A 23,213-nucleotide genomic window follows, 5' to 3' on the forward strand; every position below is an offset into this window, starting at 1 on the left:
TTATATAGTCCTGTGTGTCTGTTAATCCCAGACTCCTAATTTATACAGTCCTGTGTGTCTGTTAATCCCAGACTCCTAATTTATACAGTCCTGTGTGTCTGTTAATCCCAGACTCCTAATTTATACAGTCCTGTGTGTCTGTTAATCCCAGACTCCTAATTTATGTAGTCCTGTGTGTCTTTTAATCCCAGACTCCTAATTTATATAGTCCTGTGTGTCTGTTAATCCCAGACTCCTAATTTATACAGTCCTGTGTGTCCATTAATCCCAGACTCCTAATTTATATAGTCCTGTGTGTCTTTTAATCCCAGACTCCTAATTTATATAGTCCTGTGTGTCTGTTAATCTCAAACTCACTGACCTTCTCACTTTGGTATCCGTAAGTTTGTTTTCCTTGTCAGCGCGTCTGGTTCTGTTTTGTAAATAAATTTATTTGCAGTGATTTTTTTTCAGGTTTTTTCGTCTTTGTTGTGTTTATAGCCATTTTTATCCCCTTGAGGTTTTACCCCCAGAAGGTTTAAATTTTTTTGTCCTGAAATTTGCCAGTTTTTCCTTATTGGCTTCTGAATTGTGTGTTCTTAATGAGAAAAATCATTTGGAAACTTGAGAAAGATAACTTAAACCTGGTATGGAAAAAAAAAAATCTCAAGAAATGTTTGTGGTTTCTCAAGAAATAAATGTGATTAAGCAGGAATTCAAATTTTAGTCAAAAGTGGTTTAACCAACTATAAGTAAACCAAATCTGGACATTGTTAAGGTTTGTTTAATATTTTTTAACAGCTTTTAGAAGAATTTTCAATGTTATGTTTTTTCCTTTAATTCTTTGTTATTTGGGATTTTAATTTCTCAAATGATCCTTCTTTTCAGATTTCAAACTATAACCTATTTCCTGCACCATTGCTGACATCCAGAGACCCATGTCAGAAGTACTTCCAGGTCAGATACACTTTCATATGTTTCAATGCATTGTACTAGTTGAGTATTAAAACTTTAGCATATATATACACTAGATAATTGTTTTAATGTTAAACTTATGATTTGCTACAATAGCATGTTTTTTGCTTTTTGTTGTTTTTCACTAATGTACTAGAAAAGTGGATCTTTACAATAAGAAGAATTAATTGAACTTAACTGCATTCATCTATTATTTGCATGATCCTACTAATACTGTATTGTGAAAATATTTTAATTGACTATAACAGAAAATTAAAACTCTGTCAGATTTTGCCATCTATTGTTGTACATTATAGCCTGTTAACTGTTAAATATGAACAATGGAGACAATGGTGTTGAGTCTCCATAAATAGCCTCTTAGGCATTGTGGGATTTGCCTGTAATAGGCTCCCAGTTCAGTATTCTTCCTGAATCTAATGCTGATTAATTTCAGGCCTTAAGAATACCAACCTAATTTTATTGTATGCCCCTTTCTTTGTGTCACCATGGATGCTAGTCTACATACAATGTGGTATGAATTTCATTCTTAGCCTCACAGTAATTAATAAAAACAGCAATTGCAGTGACGTTTTGAATTAAACGTAACATAAAATTGCAAGTGGCAGATCTGGGTAGATGCTTTGTTAGGACACCTACCACTCAGCAGATTGCTTTTAAGTAAGTAAGTTCAAACCATGCACAAATAGATGTTAATGTCTCTAAATTCAAAAGTTAAACTCAGCAAGCATGTCCCAGTCCTTTTCTCCTTTACATAACACTGCATGTTCCATCTTCACAGAGAGCTAAAGTAAAACACAATAAAATAAGCACTAAGCTCAGCAGAGGTAGATGACGGGCAGGAAATATCCTTTTATTAAAAACGGCTAAAAACAATGTGACAAACCTAAATTCATACAAGAAAATTAGGAGCTTAGGGGCAATTTTCAGAGGCCAATTTAGGGACAGAGCTTAGATTTTCTTTGTAAATACATATTTGAATAAGTATGTTAATTTTGCAAAATCAAAACAAATACATATGTCCTTTAGAAAATGCATGTTAAGTATTGAGATGAATTCCTTCTAGGAATTCTTTAGTATTTAAAGTCTCTTATTACACTGTAAGATAGATTCAATATGGAAATGTAAGAATTAAGCTGGCAAATATATAAATGATGTGTTTTCTGACTTCCTCTGAGTAGAGATAAGCTAATCAAATAACCTATAGAAATTTCTTACTGTTGCCATATTTTGTCATACCAATTATGTACATTTCCTGTTCTGAGATTGCTTTATTCACTAGTAGTTATATAAGAGATAATGAAACCATTATCCAGCATGGCTTTTAATAACAGCTACTGCTGTCCTGCATTTGGTGTAGGACATAACACATTTTATAAGGAGAACGAACAGTATTCTTATTTCAGTGGAGTGTCATTCCAGTCATTTTTTACCTGAAAATACAATAGCAGCTAGTGGAGCGCATGGGATAAGGCTTGGTTTTCAGTCTCGTTCTCCAACTCTGAGGAGCTGTGACTACTGGGAACCTTAAAAAAAAAAAAAAACAAAAAACACACCAGAATATATACCTTATATGCCTGGAAAATTCCTGCTGAGCCTTCAGCATTCAGCACAGAAGTCCCTGGTGAGGAGGTCTCAGCCTGTGACATAGTTGGGTAATTATCCTATTCCAAGGATTCTGCCATTGTTTAATGTTTCTTTTTTCTCTTTTTTGGGATTGACTTGTCAGTTGTTCAAGAAAACCTGTGTCCTTACTTTAGCTTACCTTTTTTTTTTTCCATCTACACCAGCTTGACCACTGATTATATTCATCAAACTCCCCCATATAACTCTAAGCTATATTTTTAAAAATACAGTCATCTTCAGGAAAAAAAAAACACTATTTTAAAGAAGATGAAATGATGAAAAGAGCTTAGAAATTGAGCAAAGAAAATATGATTGGTACAAGCGTGTAATTTCCCAAGGTGACTACATCTGCCAGGCTTGATGCTGGAATGCCTGGGTTTCCCCTACTTGGAGTAATCCTTTCTTTTCCTTGTGACTGGTGGAGTCCTACTTGCACATCCTCAAGACCCAGCTCAGCTGTTACTTTCGTGAGAGTCTTCCCTGCACCTCTCTCCGCGTCCCTAATACCTTCTGCTTGTCAGCCCTTCTGCCTGCTCTAACCATGGGGAGGTTGGTTAGCAACTTCCCCTTCCCACTGCCCTGTCCGACCCAGTTTCTTAAGGGAAAGCTTTTGGTACGTCTCTCTTGACTTTCCTCAGATTCACTTGCGCTGTTGAACGGAGTGAGCCCTCAGGCAGTTTAGCTGAATAGGGCATGGGAAACCCTTAGGTGGGTCAGAGCTGCAGGTTGACATCACTCCTTTATCTCAGTGCCTGGGAAAGGTGCTCCATGAACCAATTGTGTGAGGTTGTCCTCCCAGTTTGAAAACGTCCAAGGTTCTAATCCTGTGACCTCTCTGACCCAGGGACCCTAGCTGCTTCCCAATAACCTTTGCCTTCTTTGTTCATAGAGAACTTCTTATCATTTTTGCCACATTGAGAGTTTACTTTCATGAGTAATTTCAGGAACCAGCTTTATTTTGCCTCTCCTTCCTAAAAGAAAAAAAAAAATCTGAGTTTACTTCATTTCCTTAATTCTTTGAGGTCTAGTTCAAAAGGCCACATTCCTCAGGGTAGAAGTTTTACTGTTAACCCCTCAGTGGAAATGAAATTGTATAGCAGAAAACAAAAATGAAGAAGACGCGAAATCCCATTTAGAAATTAGGCAGACATTGTGCTTCCCTGGGCCCATTTGTCAATCTCCAATTTTGTAAGCATGTGACAGGAGCAGGGGAAGAGCAGTAGGTTATTGAAGAGATACGTTTCCTGCCATTACTGACAAGTTTTCTTCGACAGGAGGCTAGACGTCTCAGCAAAGAGAAGCAGGGAGGATGGGTTTATATTAGGATGTCATCTGAGTTACAGGGGTTGCATCTCAGTGCTGGGATCTTTGTGACTCAGGGTTTGAGGAAAGCTTTGTTAGCCATGAAATTAAAGTGACCCTGGCTTACCTAATTTTGGTTAGGCTTCATAAAAAATACTTTGTGCATTATATTAACTTAAGCTGAAAATCTATTTCTCTTTAGAAAAGAGCACGCTTCTCTTCTGATTATTCCAGAAAAAGTCTTAGGATTGTTGTTCAGTTGCTCAGTCGTGTCCAGCTCTTTGCAGCTCCATGGACTGCAGCATGCCAGGCATCCCTGTCCTTCACTACCTTCCAGAGTTAGCTCAGATTTATGTCCATTGAGCCGATGATGCCATCCAGCCATCTCATCTTCTGTCACCCCCTTCTCCTCTTGCCTTCCGTCTTTCCTAGCATCCGGGTCTTTTCTAGTGAATCGGCTCTTCGCGTCAGGTGGCCAAAGTATTGGAGCTTCAACTACAGCTTCAGTGCTTAATGAATATTCAGCGCTGATTCCCTTTAGGACTGACTGGTTTGACCTTGCTGCGCAGGGGACTCTCAAGAGTCTTCTCCAGCACTGCGGCTCAAAGGCATGCTTTCCTTGAATCACTCACCACAGCCATGGGGGTTTGCTCCTCTGGCTGGGCTTGGGCCAGGGAACTCATCAATCAAGGGCAGGGTCATCTCTGCCTGAACACGGGGGCTGGATCTCTAGAATGTGAGCTCCATGAGAGCAGATATTTTTGTCAGTTTTGTTCACTGCTGTCTCTTCAACAGTTAGAATGGTGTCTGTGGCTAGTGCATGAAAAAATACCTGTCAAATGAACGAATGAGCATGGAGGACGGCTGATTCTTGAGAAAGACGGTGAAACTTTTATTAGATAAGGAGGAAGTACTTGCCAGGCCGTTGTAGACGTTTGTCTGTCGTGCATGCAGGAGGGGGACAGTGGTTGTAACAAGCCCTTGGCACGCTCTGAGTTCTGAACATGTACCTATCTCTGCTGTGGGAATCCATCCTCTTGAATTGATGTTGAATCTTTGTGAGTTACGCTCAGAACAGCATGATGAATGGGCGTGGAGGTGATGGCACTATCATGGGTCCCATCCGCCCTCCAGACTAATTGAATCAGATTGCTGGAGTGTCTTGGGGGGTGGGGCCTAGGCTTCTGTGCTTTTTAAAAGCTCCCCAAAGTTTGCATGCAGCTAGGATTGGAGCGGTTCCTTGTTCCCGTCACACTTATTTCTTGTCTGTCAGGGACTTCCAACCCCTCAGCCTTTTCCCGCAGTTCTTCACCCTCCTCCTGGCCGCATCTCCTGCCCCCCAACCCAGACAAGATCCTGGAGTGCATTCCTCACTGTTCACATCTGACCCCTTAATCATGTCTGTGCCTATTTCTTTCCTATTTAAAAATCCCATTCCATAGGTTGGCTTTTCATTTGCTTGATAAGTTTATGTTTTTCTGAGCAAAAGCTTTTTTGATGTAGTCCCACTTGTTAATTTTTGCTTTTGGTGTCAAGTGCAAAATACCATTGCCAGGATCTGTGTCAAGGGGCTCACCCCGCTATATTTTCTTGGATGACTTTTATGATTCCGGGCCTTAATTTCAAACCTTTAGTCCATTTTGAGTTCGTTTTTGTGTATCGTATAAGATAGTGTTCTAGGTTCGTTCTTTCACTTGTAGCGGTCCAGTTCTCCCCAACACCTCTATTGAAGGGCCTGTCCTTTCCACTGTATGTTCTTGGTCCCTTTGTCATAGACTAGTTGACCGTATATGTGTGGGCTTGTTTCTAGGCTCTCTATTCTGTTCCATTGAGCTACGTGTCTGCTTTTGTGCCACCAGCCTTCTTTTATTTATTTATTTTAAAATTGCTTATTCTGTTTTTCTCTGTTGTGACTGTTGCGAAACTTTGTCCCTCTCCTCATGTCCCCCCTAGACCTCAGGGAAAGACGTTATCTTTACGGAGAAACTGAGGTTCTCAGGTTTGCTTCTCCCTGGATTTGTGTCTCCACAGTGACCTATGTGCCTGACCCCATCCTGACTCCCGCTCCGCCCCCGTCTTGGACAGGGCTGACGTTTCCACATCTGTTCTGGGGGTCCCCCCAGTGGTCCCTCCCTCTGTTGTGTTTCTGTTCTTCCCCCCGTGCCAGCTTCAGCTTTCCCGGCCTGTAAAAATATGAAACGTGGCTTGGACTCTCCCTTTAAAACACAGAGGTTCCTTCCCATGTCCCCACATCATCCTCCAGCCGTTCTTCTTTCTCCTTCTGCTTGTTTTCTAGTGAAGCTCCGTAAAGGTCACTGCCTGCCCAGCGCTGCCACCCCCCTGGCGCTGATCTAACAGGAGACACCGCAGTCCTGTAATCACTCGCTGCACCTGGCTCTTTTCCGTCCTAGTCTCTGAATCCAGGCGGCTCCCGGAGCCCTCACTGCACAGCCCGGTCAGGAGCTGACTGACCAGAGCTGGCACTGTGGCGCTGGGAGTGCCTCCCCACACCCGGGTCTCTCAGGCCCCCTCGTCCCCTCCCTGTCTTTTTCTCACGTGGAAACAGAGTTGTTTACAATGCCGTGTTAATTTCTGCTGCACGGCACAGTGACTCAGTCATTCATACATCCGCTCTTGCTTAGCTTTCCTTCCCATTTCAGTCACCTCACATCAGAGTCGAGTCCCCTCTGCTGCTCAGACTCACAGGCGTCCTCCCTGCCCCCTGACTGGACTGTCCAGCGGCCTTCCAGCGAGTCTCCACGCCAGGGCGCTGTCCCCCCAGGTCAGTCTCTAACGCCAGATAGAAGAATATGAAGATGGAGTCAGCCTTGCTCTCTAGTTAGGGAGACACCCTCTGTCTACCTTACTCTGCTCTTTCCCTGACAACCACTGATGTTTTAATGCCAGATTTTCATTGCTTCTGTATTGCCTTTTATCAGAGTCATCTCCATCTTGCAGAGTATGTTGGAGGAAAGCAAAGAATACCAGCCTCACACACACACACACGTGAGCCTCATTCATTCTTGCAGCTGTTGAAGTGCTTGATAATCTTCTCTCCCTCAGGGTCCAGTCCATCTCTTGGAGCAGGTCTTACAGGACTCTCTGCCCCATCCCTCCCCCTCTCTCTTTACCACCTCTCCTTTCACGTCTTGATTTGCTCAGATCCCCCAGATGGTATCAGATCCTCTGCGGTGTGAAGGGGGAGGATCACTTGCCCCTTTGGACCCTGACTGCTTTCTGTCACTCTGTCTGTGTGTCTGAGGCTGAAAGCACTTAGCAGGCGGGACCTTGTGTGTCTTGGTTTCCGAATTCCCAGCCACAGCACCAGGCGGGAACGTCCTCGGGACGTGACGGCTGGAGGTATGGAGGTCAGGGGCCGAGAGTGTGGTCCAGGACGGAGCTGGGACAGGATGGTCCTCCCTAATGGGTGTTGGCCTCTTACAGGACGCCAGGCATTAGGTTCAGTGCTGGACGGCTGTCTCTCTCAGTCCTCGGCAAAGCTCAGCGATGTACTATTAAGTATTACCCTGGTGAGAAATGAAGAGTTTAGGCAAGTCTTTTGTTATGTCAAGGAGATTGGACTTAACACGTAGGCTTTTTGACCATAAAGAAAATAACTAAATTTTAGAAGATTTAAAAAGACATTATAAGATTTTCTTTCCTATAAAGAAAGAATCACATGCCTCCTTTCTCTCACATCTGAGGGCTTTCTTCTGTGGTTAAACTCCTCTGGACTCGGCTTCTTTATTCCTTCTTGTTAGTCCATGTGCTCGCTGCGTCTCTGCAGCAAGACCATTTTTACAACTCAGATCAAATGCCTGATTAATCTAGGGGCCCGACAGCAGACAGCTTTATGCTCTGTCACTTGGATTAAAAGGCTGAAGGTCACTCAGATTCATTGTTTATGCGCTGTGCTAACCTCCTAGCACCATTTCACGTTTTAATCCTTACAACAGCCAAGTGCTATTATCGTCCCCATTTTTCAGACCAGGAGACTGAGAGTTTGATGTCCTGGATCACTTAACTAGGAGTTAGCGTGGACCAGGCTTGTACCTCGTGTCTTTGACCTGAGTTCTGTTCAGTCATCCTCGTGGGCAGTGCCTCCTCCCTTTCGGGAGCCTCCTTTCTGCTGCCTTGGCTTTCTAGGAAGTTGCTGATCTCTACCTGATTCAGGGCCCTGTGAGCCCAAAGGATTTGCTGGCTGATGTAGTAACATCTAGGGACAACTGTGTACTTCGTAGGGTTAACTGACTGCCTTAGTTCTAGATCTGAACCTTTTAGTTTGCTTCCAGATGATACTATCATTTAATATTTAAAACACACTCAAATTGTGTTCAGGCTTTGATCTATAAAAACAGCATCTACAGAGCCATTTTTGGTCCTGTTTTTCTAACTTAGCCCTCCTAAATTTTGCATTTGTGATTTCTAGCAAGCAGGAGAGTTACAGTACAGTGGGCATAGAAGGGGTGGTAGGATCCAAAAGGATGGTGAAAACATGGCTCAAAGGTTTTATCTGTCACATCCAAGATATAAAAGCTGCTTAAGTATTAAATCACCCAAAAATTTTGATGGTATTCTTTGTGAAAGTGTTTATGGTTATAAACAAAGTAAATAAAAATTTCTCCCTAATAACATTGCTAGAATATATTATCTAACATCATAAAACAACCTCATAGAAATTTTTTTTGTCACACCTTTTTAAAAGCCAGCAGATTGCCAGCTTTCTCATAATAATGTCACTCCAAATACCCGAATCTAAATATAATTTTCTCTCCTGTCCTATGTTATGGGTATTATGTCTCAGGGAAAACGTTATGTGGGTTCAAGGTGGACCCTTTTCATACCAAATGCTGCTCTGGAGTGAGGTTAAATTATATATTAAAACATGTTTTCTGTAAAATGGTAGTACTAGCCAAAGCAGCATAAATAATTTTTTAAAATGTAGTTCTCAGTATTGTTTAAAAGATCCTAGACCCTCCAGCCTCAGTGAAGCGCCAGTGCTGGGATAGGTGTGGGTAAGCAGGGATCCTTTGGGCTGCAGCCTTAGCTATCCCTGTGGGCCACGTGGTCATTCGTTGTAAATATGGACAAGGCTTGGAGGGTACAGATGTTGCCTAGCTTCAGAGAAGCACCCAAGCTCTAGTGGGGACTCTTTCCTAAAATATCTCATCCTGAGTGTTGGACTGTGGAAAGGGATATTGCTAAGCTCCCAAACTGGAGAATATTCTTACCTTCCTCCCCTGCAGAGGCCTCTGTTTTGCTCGATGGAGAAGCAGGGGGTTGTCACAGTACAATTTCAGGAATGTTAGGAGCTGTGCTTTGGTTCATCTACTGCTGATGAGGTCTCTGGAGGGCAAGGGATCAGATAAGGAAGAAGTCATTCCTCATAGGCTGAGAAATCTGAAACTTCAGGAATTCCCCCTGATGAAGTTTGTTCCTCTCTAGTTTGAGGAATCTTTCTCTCTTCCTAGCAAGAGACACATGGAACAAATCACTGATGGTGTGAACAGTATTTGAGATAAATGCAACTGCTAGACAGTTTCCCAGCAGTTCTGCAAGGGCACGTGATGCCTGCGAACTGCTGAGTCTGTGTTTTAATTCAGTGGGATATATTCAGACTCCTTTGGGGGCTCTAACACGTCTGTAGCCTCGGGCTCAATGCTGCATTATTATAAATTGTTTTATCTGTATGTTCTTGAGTAATTAAGCCGTTTCTCCGAAATTCATGGTTAGTGCCCACAGTAAACCCAGCTGAGAAATGTTCACAAGACATTATCAAACTCTAATGCAGGCTTGGTTTTTTCTGGCGTTCAGAACGTGATTTCTAAATATGGTGGAGAAAAATTACCTTGGATGCTTGGTGCCTTACTGAAGAGTGACCTTTAAGGTTAATTAAGAATGCTGGAGCCCTAGAGGCTTTCTGAGCAACCTTTTTGTTGCCTGAGGTAACAACAAAATAGAAATGTGGTGTAAATGTTTAGAAAGCAGATGATTTTCGAGGTTGTAAAAAAAAATGAAGACCAGCTATGGGAAGAAAGTGCTTTTTTATGAATTCAAAAGAGAGATACATTTTAATTCTAAGTAAAATTTGAAACCTCAGACCACCACGCTTTTCTATAAATTGGCTTTTGTGTATCCACGTTAAGCCTTTTATTTGCTCCTGGTTAATGTATGAGCACATGGTGAAAAGAGAGAGGAAGATGGGTCAATTCTAGAAAACTGCAGTGGAAGCATTGATTGTTTCAATTTTCTGTATAGAAATGTTTGCTCAGTCTGTACACTAAGTCATTTGATCATGCCAGGCATCTAATGACCAGCTTTCTTCTTTTTTCCCAGCTGACTCAGGTGTAGACACTTTGGCAGTGTTTATGGCCAGCAGCGGAACCACAGACGTCACGAATCGGAACAGCCCAGTCACACCACCAAACACCCTCAATCTCCGGTCCTCCCACAATGAACTATTGAACGCCGAAATAAAACACGCAGAAACCAAGAATAGCACACCCCCCAAATGCAGGAAAAAATATGCACTAACTAATATCCAGGCGGCCATGGGCCTCTCGGATCCAGCTGCACAGCCCCTGCTGGGAAATGGCTCTGCCAACATCAAGCTGGTGAAAAATGGGGAGAACCAGCTCCGGAAGGCCGCAGAACAAGGGCAGCAGGACCCCAACAGGAACGTCAGCCCCACCACGGTCATCAGCATCACTTCTGAGAAGTTAGAGGGTAAAGAGCCCCGCCCTCGGGATTCCCCGGACTGTGAGATTTTACCCTCCCAGCCCCGGAGAACCAAGAGCTTCTTGAACTACTATGCAGACCTGGAGACCTCCACCAGGGAACTGGAGCAGAATGTGGGCAACCAGCCTGGGGCTGTGGGAGAGAAGGCCCAGCCCGGCCAGGCCTCCCCCACTGTCGGGAACGGCGGCGTGCTGCTGCAGAAACCAAACAAGCCCCAGCCTAGCCCTGAGGAGGGCCACACAGCCACAGTATCATCCAGCCCAGAGACCAAGAAGGATCATCCTAAAACGGGGGCCAAAACCGACTGCGCACTCCACCGGATCCAGAACCTGGCGCCAAGCGATGAGGAGTCCAGCTGGACCACTCTGTCCCAAGACAGCGCCTCCCCCAGCTCCCCGGACGAGACAGGTACCCGGGAGAGGTGTAGCCTGCGGTGGCACTTTCCCTTTTTGATGGAATTAATCTCTGCAGTGACCCCCCCCTCCCCCAAAATTTTCATTTGCAGGTGGAGAAGAACTTGAACCTCTTAGGGAAAAATTGGGCTATTTATGTGAAAAGTACTCAGCCTTTTCATTTTGATTCATACATAAGTTGTTTGTCCTGGGAAGCATTTTTATAAAAGAAATAAGTCCCTAGTATTAAATACAGTAAAACATCACTTATTTGGAAATTATACTGCCAGTGGTTAGGTGAACCATTTCTACATACTGTCTCGAAACAATGGGTTTTGTAAGGAAAATAATAAGATAGTTGCCAGGGGTGGACGCAACCTGATAAAGAGAACAACTATTTTTAAACTTCTCAGGAAAACATGTTTATGCTCAAGCTGATGAAAAGTTTATAAAGTTTAAGAAGTTGAAAGTCTATTCATTAAAGACATTTCCTTTTTGACCTTTACTGGGAAATATGTTATTAGCCTTGTGCAAGTGATATTTGAAAGTGAGAAAGTGGTGTTTCTTTTAATATATTTTCAGAAGTTTTGGATTTTAACTAGTCTAATTGAGACCAGTCTTTCTTGACTTTTGTCTATGTTTGTAACATCTTTGGATTTTTCACAGAACTGAAAATTGCCACAGAAATGAGCAGGGTCCTAAAGCTGAGCCACTTTTTGTCTTATCTTCTCATAGTCCCCTTTTTACTGATCATAAGGTTAAAAGATTGGAGAACTGAATTGTCTCTGAGTTCACTGTAAACAAGCATACACAAAGGCTTCTTTCTTTCCCCTAACCCTGCATCTCGTGGTTCCCAGGGCTGTGTTAATGTGATACAGATGCTACAGATAGAACCACCAGGGAAGGAAATGACATTTTCCCAACCTATAAGGCAGAGAAATTACAAGGACTACAGATAGGAAAAGAGAAGGAGAAAATAAGACATTACCTTGTTTAAAAAAAGAAAAAAAAAAAGGTTTTTTGAAGTGCTCTTTAAAATCACAGTGCTTTACATGATTTCATCAGCTTCCTGTTGCTGGGTATATGGCAGTAGGGAAGTTGAGATGAGCCCATTTCATCTCATAAATGTCTGGGCCTGCACATTATTGGAATTATAATTATGTTTAGTAATGTCACTGAGTTCACAACTCTCTATTACTTTTTACATTTAGAGAATTCATATCCTGTAGCCGATGGAAACTGTCGCCTGCTAGCCTCTGAATCTATATAAACGACTCCTTGAGTATCTTGGTTCAGACTTGACCTCGTGTGTCCAGCGTCCTCCGCTGAGGCCACACTGCCTTCCTCAGGTCATGGCAGCCTTTCTGCTGCTCTTCTGAGCCCAGCGCTCCTGTTGTAGTTATACTTCAAATCTTACTGAAATGTTTTAGGTAAAGCCTCCCCTGTTCCTCACTGTGTTGGCCTTTTTCCAATGAAAGCCACTACTTTTTTTTTTAAAGCATTTTTTTTTTTCAGGAGCCATTTTAGGCATACACCCACATTTATAATAAACTTTAAAATTTCCCCCCATTTCATAATATTTTTAAAGAGTCTTTACCTTGTCGAGATACATACTAGAATATCGTAGAAAAATATATAGTGTAATATATTCTTATTGAAATAATATGTGTATGGCATTTTGTCCATAAGCTAATCCTTGCTAAAGGTGGGTACACAAGGCTTTATTATTATGTTCTCTCTACTTTTGTGTGCCTAAAATTTTCCATGGTAAAAAGTTTAAAAAATGACTGACATTATTTTATGAATGTTTCGCTTTTTCTGCCGAAGTATGTATTTTGCAGATCAGTCCATATCAGGACATAGCAGTGTTCTACCTCAGGCTGAGTTTAAGTGTTAAGCATGCTGTTCCACCCTCTTAAAGCTCCGTGGCTTAACAGTTCCCCTGATGCTCAGTGTTTAGGGTAGTTCTGTCCCAACCCCTTTGCTTGTTGAGTGCCGGTGTCAGTAAGGGCTGGCGGAGAGCAAAGAGTTTGAGCTGACCGCATGCACTGTCCCGGCCCGCTGCTCTTCTCTCCAGGGATCCTTGCCAGGTCTCCCCAGCTCGCCGCTCATGTGCCCAGTGTCCGGTGTTACTTGCTGAGTGTCTCTCCAGAACCGATTAGAGCGCTTGGCGTGTGATGTGATGTGTATTGGGCTAGAGTTTTCTGACTTGTTGAGGGGTCAGGTTCATTTTTCATTCTTCAAGTCACGTTTGACAACCTTGAATTTTGGAGTAAGGATGACGGTATGATGATGGTCCATGATGGGTCGCTAAGGATAGACGTTTTGATTTAGATGTGCTTGGAAAAATGTGTTAGCTGTGACTCGACTCTAAAGCTGTGAGATTGAGGGGTTTTTTAAAACAAATATTAGAAGCCATCCCTTCAGAATGAATATTTGGGAATTCTTTTGGAATTTCTTCAGAGCCCCTTGTGAACCCCCATTGAGAAAATACCTCTTGGGACTTCCCAGGTAGCCCAGTGATTGGGACTCCACGCACTCACTGCTATGGGCCTGGGTTCAATCCCTGGTCTGGGAACTAAGAGCCCACAGACCACGCAGTGTGGCCATAAAAAAAAAAAGAAGAAACTTGATGACATTTCATAGGGGCTTAATAGAGTATGAAACTGACTGGGTCCTATGGAATGGCCATTTTCAAAATTTGGTTCATTCCTAATGTGTACAAAGGCAGGATATACACAGAGAAAACCAAATCAGATGGTATGACAGTGGGCCTAATGCTTCACTAACTTAGCATTAAGGGGACGGGCTCTTGAGTCAACTGCCTGAGTTCAGATCTCGCTGGGTTCTACGTAGGCAGTTGGCATAGCCTCTCAACTGTAAAGTGGGGGTGCTGGTAATGTTTTAGCATAGATCTGGTGTGAAGATTAAATGAAGACATCTTTGAAGCACCCTTAGAACAGTGTCTGGCATATACTAAGGACTTAATAAATATCAGTGCTTGTTTTTATTGGCGATAATCATTATCAGTGCAGCAGTGGGATATAAAAGTTTACTTGTGTCTTAATTGTGAATTACTTATATTTTGGTCTCTGATTTTAGTTAGGACTTTCTGTACCCTAAGAGAAAGGATTGGTGATTTGTCTTCATCTTTGTACTGTCATGACATGCCTGAAATAAAGCAGGTGAACTTAGTAAGTAAATACTGATTAATTGAATAAAAATGGAGGTCATCTACATATCCCCAAATGGCCCTGATGTAGTGAGTAAATCATTTGATGTTATATTTTAATCAATGTCTGATTTTGATATCAGGTACTTACTTTATTTGATTTGATATTGATATATTACTGAGCACGGCCCCACCCATCAGAACAAGACCCAGTTTCCCCCTCAGTCAGTCTCTCCCATCAGGAAACTTCCATAAGCCTCTTATCCTTCTCCATCAGAGGGCAGACAGACTAAAAACCACAGTCACAGAAAACTATCCAATCTGATCACATGGACCACAGCCTTGTCTAACTCAATGAAACTATCAGCCATGCCGTATAGGGCCACCCAAGACAGATGGGTTATGGTAGAGAGTTCTGAAAAAAACTGGAGAAGGGAATGGCAAACCACTTCAGTATTCTTGCCTTGAGAACCCCATGAACAGTATGAAAAGGCAAAAAGATAGGACACTGAAAGATGAATTCCGCAGGTCGGTAGGTACCCTTTATGCTACTGGAGATCAGTGGAGAAATAACTCCAGAAAGAATGAAGAGATGGAGCCAAAGCAAAAACAATGCCCAGTTGTGGATGTGACGGGTGATGGAAGTAAAGTCCAATGCTGTAAAGAGCAGTATTGCATAGGAACCTGGAATGTTAGGTCCATGAATCAAGGCAAATTGAAAGTGGTCAGACAGGAGATGGCAAGAGTGAACATCAACATTTTAGGAATCAGTGAAGTAAAATGGACTGGAATGGGTGAATTTAACTCATATTATATATTATATATTATATCTATTACTGTGGGCAAAAATCCCTTAGAAGAAATGGAGTAGCTTTCATAGTCAACAAAAGAGTCTGAAATGCAGTACTTGGATACAATCTCAAAAATGACAGAATAATCTATCTCTGTTCGTTTCCAATCAAACCATTCAATATCACAGTAATCCGAGTCTCTGCCTCGGCCAATAATGCTGAAGAAGCTGAAGCTGAACAGTTCTGTGAAGACCTACAAGAAAAAAAAAAGCAAGAGAGTTCCAGAAAAACATCTACCTCTGCTTTACTGACTATGCCAAAGCCTTTGACTGTGTGGATCACAGCGAACTGTGGAAAATTCTTCAAGGGATGGGCATACTAGACCACCTGACCTGCCTCCTCAGAAATCTGTATGCAGGTCAAGACACAACAGTTAGAACCAGACATGGAACAGACTGGTTCCAAATCGGGAAAGGAGTATGTCAATGCTGTATATTGTCACCCTGCATATTTAACTTCTATGCAGAGTACATCATGAGAAACGCTGGGCTGGATGAATCACAAGCTGCAATCAAGATTGCCAGGGGAAACATCAGTAACCTCAGATAATGCAGATGACACCACCCTTATGGCAGAAAGTGAAGAAGGACTAAAGAGCCTCTTAATGAAAGTGAAAGAGGAGAGTGAAGAGTTGGCTTAAAGCTCAACATTCAGAAAACTAAGATCATGGCATCTGGTCCCATCACTTCATGGCAAATAGATGGGGAAACAATAGAAACAGTGACAGATTTTATTTTGTGGGGGGTCTCCAAAGTCCCTGCAGATGGTGATTGCAGCAATAAAATTAAAAGATGCTTGTTCCTTGGAAGAAAAGTTATGACCAACCTAGACAGCATGTTAAAAAGCAGAGACATTACTTTGCCAACAAAGGTCCATCTAGTCAAGGCTATGGTTTTTCCAGTAGTCATGTATGGATGTGAGAGTTGGACTATAAAGAAAGCTGAGCACAGAAGAATTGATGCTTTTGAACTGTGGTGTTGGAGAAGACTCTTGAGAGTCCCTTGGACTGCAAGGAGATCCAACCAGTCCATCCTAAAGGAAATCAGTCCTGAATATTCATTGGAAGGACTGATGCTGAAGTTGAAACTCCAATATTTTGGCTATCTGATGCAAAGAACTGACTCTCTGGAAAAGACCCTGATGCTGGGAAAGATTGAAGGTGGGAGGAGAAGGGGACGAGAGAGGATTAGGTGGTTGGATGGCATGACCGACTCAATGGACATGAGTCTGAGTAAACTCCGGGAGTTGGTGATGGACAGGGAGGCCTGGCATGCTCCAGTTCACGGAGTTGCAAAGAATCGGACACAACTGAGTGACTAAACTGAACTGAGCTTATTTTATAACTTAACTGAAAATGTTTCTTCATAATGGGGAAATACTGATTAATCAGTTATTGTGGAGGGCACAGTGAAATTCTGGGTTCCATATCTTGTTTGGGGACTTTCTCGTACTCAGGCGACCATGGTGGGATGTGAACCAAGGTCTCTAGACACAGCATCCAACATTCCCCACTGGATCATAGTTGTGAGACCTTGGCTTGTGGCACCAGTGGCTGAATACATCAGACTTTATGCACTTCAACCAGAGTGTCTTTATAATCTAGAAGATGGAAAATTATATTTTAGAGAATCTTTTCATTCTTACAAGCAGTAGAGTTTCAGCTCAACTCTTAGCTCCTCTGTGAAATCTTTCCAGGCGCTCTGAGCTGTTGAAAGTCCTTTTTCTGTACCTCAAGGCAATATTTCCAAGTCTCGGGTTATCACATTCCTCTCAGCAGTTTGTAACCTTACTGAAAGGTTTTTATTTGGACTTGGAGCTCTGTGAAAGCAGAGGCAAAGTCTTCATAATGTGTGGATACGAATCTTTTCTCACAGTAGGTAACACATGGTGACAAGCTCCATCAACCCTACCCGTTTGCTGGTGGGGCAGATGGAGCTGGACCACAAACATGCATACTCTCTGAGGTTTGCTGCATCAGTCTAGCTATAAAAACAGAAAAAGCAAGGGACTTTCCTGGCGGTCCAGCAGTGAAGACACTATACTTCCACTGGAGTAGGAAATGGAAACCCATTCCAGTATTCTTGCCTGGGAGATCCCATGGACAGATGAGCCTGGTGGGCTATATATAGTCCATGGAGTTGCAAAGTCGGACATGACTGAGCATGCGTACACTTGAGCGCCACAGACACACGCGCGCTTCCACTCCAGAAGGCATGGGTTTAATCTCTGGCCATGCTGCATGGTGAAGCCAAAAAAAAAAAAAGAAAAAGTAAGCACAACTTATATAAAAGAGTTGTCCAGAACACCTGTTTAGGGTGACTCTTATTTTATTCTGGGCTCCAGGGAGAGGTGAAGAGTTGGGGCCAGCATTTCAGTCCATCACAAACACTCTTTGTATTAGATGTCTCTGTGCTGCGTTCACTCAGTCGTGTCCAGCTCTTTGCGTCGCCATGAACTGTAGCTCGTCAGGCTCCCAGTTTTCCAGGCAAGAATACTGGAGTGGGTTGCTGTGCCCTTCTCCGGGAATCTTCCCAATCCAGGGATCGAACCCAGGTCTCCGCATTGTGGGCAGATTTTCTTTACTGTCTGAGCCACCAGGAAAGCCCGTGAATACTGGAGCGGGTAGCCTGTCCCACCTCCAGGGGCTCTTCCCCAGCCAGGAATCGAACAGGGATCCCATCTCCAGGGGATCTTCCCCAGCCAGGAATCGAACAGGGATCTCCTGCATTGCAGGTGAATTCTTTACACAGCTGAGCTACCGTAAGTCTACAATTCAGAGCAGCCAGAGAAACAGACCGTTTCGTTTTCACGTGCCTGCATACTTTGTGAGTTGATTTCATTGCGAGTTGATGTGTATTGCTTAAGAGTTTAAGCCCTTTGATGTCTTAAATTGCTTGGTTTCCCGTCTTAAGGCAAGCAGAGTGGAGCTCTTGGAAGTTGCGTAGCTGCTGAGGGCAAGAGCCAAGGCATGAATCGTGTCGGCGCAGGTGGCTGCACTGACTCTATCTGGCCTTCGCTGGCTCAAGAGTGTTAGAGCTTCGGGTGAGCTGATATTATTAACACTTTGTAGAAATTATAAAATTTTCTGTCAATAGTTTTTGGCAATTTCAACATAAAGTATTTTTAAATTGCTTTTTGAAAGCTCTCATCCCTTAAGGGAAAAAAATAAAAAAACAACCATCCAGAATATAGAAAAGGCCCAGTGTTCAGTTGGTTTGTCCTGCTGCATTCATTTTAATCTTTTAAACACCCTGTAGTGATTCACCCGCCTTTCTTTCTTGTCATCTCAATTGAGAGTTCCCAGATGTGACAGGAGGAATTGAAGAAGACACATGTGAAATGTCTCCAAAATAGCTCGGATGGATTGTGTTCCGGGTGGATGGTGTGATTTCCAAATTAGATTATAGTACCTCAGGGCTCAGATGGATAAAAAGACTTTTTTATCTCACCCCATGAACTTAAGGAAGAAAATTGTTTTGCTCAATTAATTATTTTTGGAAAGATCCAGAAAAAAATATCTATATATTCATTTGAATGATAAGATAGATTTTGGTTGCTTTCCATTATGAAGTATTATATGAGGTACTTTAGGGCACATGCTACAAATAGATACAATGAAATGAGTGACCACAAAAGTTGTAACAGTCTGGTCATGAACACAGGACTGTTGGTATAGTCAAGATGGAACCAGGAAGGAGCTATGAAATGCTGGCTTGCTATGGGATAGAGGGAGCTTAGAGGAGAAAGAAACTTTAATTGTTTGGGACATGGAAGTTCGGGCATTAAGTTGTCTGTGCTGAAGACTGAATAAGTTTTTGACAGATGAAGACCTGCAGGAGACCATTGCTCTTCAGAGCTGATAGAGCATAAGGAACCCTTTTCTTTTTTAGATTAATCACTGTGTGTGTGTGCTTACTCGATCAGTCATGTCCAACTTTTGTGACCCCTGTGCACCATATAGCCCACCAGACTGCTCTGTCCATGGGTCTGTCCAGGCAAAAATCCTAGGGTGAGTTGCTCTTTACTCCTCCGGGGGATCTTCCTGACCCAGGGATCAAATCTGCATCTCCTGCACTGGCAGGCAGATTCTTAACCTCTGAGCTACCTGGGAAGCCCATTGAAGAAGTGTAATTTATGATTTTTCCTCCTCTCTCAGTCTGCTTTAATGGCATGTTGAAAATAAAAATTTTAGAACCCAGTTTCACCAGTTGCTTAGTGTCTGGGGAGAGGATGTGGGCAGAGACAGAGAGTGGCTGCTTAGGAAACGACTGGATGGAGTCCTCTAGTAGTCCTGTGTGAGGAGCTCCCAGAAGTGCCAGGTGATGCCTGCTTGGAGAAGGACATGTAGCCTCTAAGATTGTGATTTAGTGGATTATAGAGACAAAAATACTACTGGCCACTTTCAGAAGCTTTCTGGTCAAATATCATCATGAACATTCTCTCCTAACCTGTTGTTCTCACAAAAGAACCTAAAGTTAATAAACTCATAGAGAGATTTATGGTGAGTTTGTTCACCATTGCTTTGTTTTAATTAATTCATTCATTTTTTCATTAATCCATGTATACAAACACAGAACAGTTATTTTTTAAAAGTTTACTCTGTGGACTGTGCTAGGTCCCCGAGACGTAGAATTAAGTTAGAACCAGCCTGTAACCTCAGATAGCTCACACACAGCTTCTTGTCTCCCTGGAGGAAGCACTCCCCTCTCACACACACACACATACATGTAGTTGCCTTCTGGGATGTGTCCCTGGGTTCTTGGTCACATTTTACATGTCAGGCCTCAGGAAGTATGGAAAGATAAAGCCCGTTCTCAGATCCTGGGCAATGTAAGTTTTCAAGCAAAGAAGGGGAGAAGTTTAGGCGTTTTATCAGTTTCTCAGGGCTCCTGCAACAAATTGCCTTACACGTGACTGCTTAAACAAAGATATTTGTCCTCTCACAGTTCTGGATGCTCCAAGTTTGAAGTCCAAGTGTCCGTCGAGTCGTGCTCCTCTGACAGCTCTTGCTGGCCCTTCCAGGCTTCCGGGGGTCCTGCCAGTGCTTGGCGCATCTTGACTTGTTGCATCACTGCAGTGTCTGCCGGTGTCTTCCCACAGCCTTCTTACAAGCAGTCATTGGATTTAGGGCCTACCCTAGTCCAATATGGACTCACTTTTAACTGATTCTATCTGCAAAGACCATGTTTCCAAATAAGATCACATCCTGAGAGTCTGAGTGGATATGAATTTTAGGGGAATTCTGTTCAACCTAGCACAGTGGCTAATTTCTTAACCTCTGCAACCCAGAGGAGCCGTGAAAGGGTATTCGCAGGAATTACTGTATTCAGGTTTTTTAGGAAGGAAAATTAATACTTGCAGATCTTGTCAGAATGGATAAGTGAGTAGAGTATGCTGCAACGGACCTCAAGATAATTTGGGATAGCCTTCGTCCAAATTCTCCCATGAAGGAACTTAAGTGTGGACCTGATACTGGTGAATCTGAAACCACAAACCCAACCAAGATTGGTGGGTGACTATGGAAAGGGCAGGAAAAACCCGATGAAGGCATAGTAAAGCTTTACATTCAGTGGTGTTGCTTGGTTCTGAACAGGATAGTTCAGGGAATGTGGCGATATGGAGATGGTGTTATTCCTTTGGGTCCAAACTTAAAATTAGAGACACAGGGATGTCAGTAACAACCATGCTTTTCTTTCTTTTTTTTTTAAATTGGGGTACAGTTGTAGCCATGCTTTTCTTACCTCTGTTTAAGAGACACTGCTTACCAAACATACAGTATGTTCTTAGGAGCTGGGCAGAGTATAAAAGAAAACCTGTGACTCTAACTTTGAGACAATGCAAAGGCAATATGATGCCATGAAAGTTCCAGAGGTCACAAACGGGTCGTGCTAGGGAGCGCACAGGAAACCCATAGACAGGTTTTGTCTACCAGATGATGTTTTGAGTTAGATGCCAATGCTTAGAAATTAGTAGCTTTTACGTAAAGATAGGAGTTTCCCATTTCTTAATCCAGATGTCTCACAATGCTGTACTCAAATGCCATGGAGTCCCAGTCAGCGGCAGCCTTCAGATGGGTCCTGTCTTCTGGGGCTTAAGACATTAGGCCTGTGGACCCCTGCGCTGAGTGTTGGTGGACTCAGCCACAACATTCACATGAAACTATTATCGTAGAAAGAACTTGGCTGCAGTTGGTCTTGCCTGTTAGAGCTGCAGGCATCTCATGCGGTAGTAGCAGCGTGCCTGCACCCACAGACTGCTTTTAATCACAGTCATCCTGGTCACAGCCCCGTGCCTTCTGGTGGAATTATAAAGTGCGACATGAACTGTTAAGCAAAACATGCTTAAAATTTCCAGAGACATCTTCAGATGCCTTCTCAGAGCTCTCCATGTGTTAATCTGGTTAGAGCAGGGGAAACATTCGCTTTTCAAGAGCTCGGATGTGGGTGGTTCATAAATTTTTTGTGCCTCAAGTCTGGCTCAGTTAAACACCCAGTTTGCTTTCATAAATGTGAGTGTAGTTACCAGCTACTCTTAATTTTTATATTGTGTTTCCCTCTGAGATTCCTTGGGTTCAAAGCAGTTAAATAAAAGCTTCCTATCCAAACAGATTTGACTGGAAGATTGAATCATTTAACTATTAGAAAATCCTATGTAGTCAGCATTCCATGTGTAAGGGTCAGAAAGTGAGAGAATGGGACTCTAAAACATTATTGTCAGTATCTAAGAAGGGATGTGATATTTATTAGTACATGAGTTTTCCCCTTTTTTTCCTCCATTTTGTTTTGCCATCTGTAGATTTCTTTTCCGCTTGAGCCACCAGGGAAGCCCCTTCATACTAGCAGTGCAACAAATTAAAGATACACTAGTTTACATCTAATAAGGTCACAGTAAAAAATCCTCTGCTTCTTAAAGTTAATGTACAGGAAAATCTCCTAGGGATTGTGTTGAAATGCAGATTGTGATTCAGTCGGTTTGGGCTAAGGCCTGAGATTCTGCATTAAAAATTTAAAAACATTTTTTTTTTTCAATGTTGGAAATTCTGCCTTTTTAGTAAGCTCTCTCATAACTCTGGCTGACCACTCTGAGTGGTAACATCACTGGACTGTAAGCTGCAGAAGGAAGAGATCCAGTCTGTTTTATTCACTGCTATATCCTGAGCATACAGGATAAACAATCCCTGGGATGTGCTTGTGTTAAACCAAAAAAAAAAAAAAAAAAAAAATGACATGGAACAAATACACTGACCTCAAAACTTATGTTGTTGATACCAGGTAGGTTTTTGCCAAGCATGGAGAACAGATCAGGGTCATGAAGTTCCAGATGAGGTATTTCTTGACCTGAAGGGCTCTTGTGACACAAGAGGAGGACAGAATTGAAAGGTGGGAGCTTAGAGAAGTAAAGAAGTAGTGGACACACAGAAAAAACTGGAAGAAATCAAAAGAAATGTTGGCTCTAAGGTGCTCTTCTCCCAGTTTTGGTCTTGAGGACCTCATTACACTTTGAAAAAATTATAAGAACACCAAAGGTCTTTTGTTTATGTGGATTATATCTATCAATATTTGTTATATTAGAAACTAAAGCTTAGTTGTTATGAAAAGTTACTCATTTTAAAAAAGAATTAAGAAACCCTTTAATATTAACAAAATAGGATGTTTTATGAAGCACAACCATTTTCCCCAAAAAATCAACAATTTATGAGAGTAGTGGTATTGTTTTATTTATTTAAAAATCTCTTTAATGTGTGGCTTAACTAAAGGCATCTGGGTTCTCTTACCTGCTTCTATCTTTTAGTGTTATCTTAGTAAATTGTTTTGGTTGAAGGGGATAAACAAAATCCTGCTGGCCTATTACAGATATATGGGTAGAAATAACCTTTTCAGGCAGTTATGGATTTTTTTTGGGGGGGGGTATTACATCAGAGCTTGATAATTGGTAATTTCAGTGTAGAATCTGAAACCATTATAATAAACTTTTTGTACTCTGTTTTATTAAAATCCATTGGTCTGTCATACATAATTTTGTAACCATGTATTGGTGGCTTAGAAACTGTCGATTCCAGTTACAAAGATCTTCCAAATGTTGACACATTTCTTTATACATTGTAAACCCGTACATTTGTTAATCTCACCACCTATCTCATCAGAAGAGTCTTTAATTATTGAGAAGCTGTCAAGCTCTCAG

At 42.3% G+C, this 23,213-nt stretch overlaps 1 protein-coding gene across 11 annotated transcripts in view; it reads left to right on the forward strand.

The window, feature by feature from the left end:
* The window catches only part of APBB2 (amyloid beta precursor protein binding family B member 2), a 405,670-nt gene that overhangs the window by 214,144 nt on the left and 168,313 nt on the right, over positions 1 to 23,213 (forward strand). For all 11 annotated transcript variants that reach the window (XM_070451963.1, XM_070451967.1, XM_070451970.1 and 8 more), the window contains 2 exons: positions 868 to 936; positions 10,216 to 11,025. In XM_070451963.1, the coding sequence (XP_070308064.1) occupies positions 918 to 936; positions 10,216 to 11,025 (829 nt within the window). In that variant the 5' untranslated portion in view covers positions 868 to 917. The remainder of the gene's footprint in view (positions 1 to 867; positions 937 to 10,215; positions 11,026 to 23,213) is intronic.

The sequence above is a fragment of the Odocoileus virginianus genome, chromosome 21 (genome assembly GCF_023699985.2).
Source record: "Odocoileus virginianus isolate 20LAN1187 ecotype Illinois chromosome 21, Ovbor_1.2, whole genome shotgun sequence".
NCBI lineage: Eukaryota > Metazoa > Chordata > Mammalia > Artiodactyla > Cervidae > Odocoileus > Odocoileus virginianus.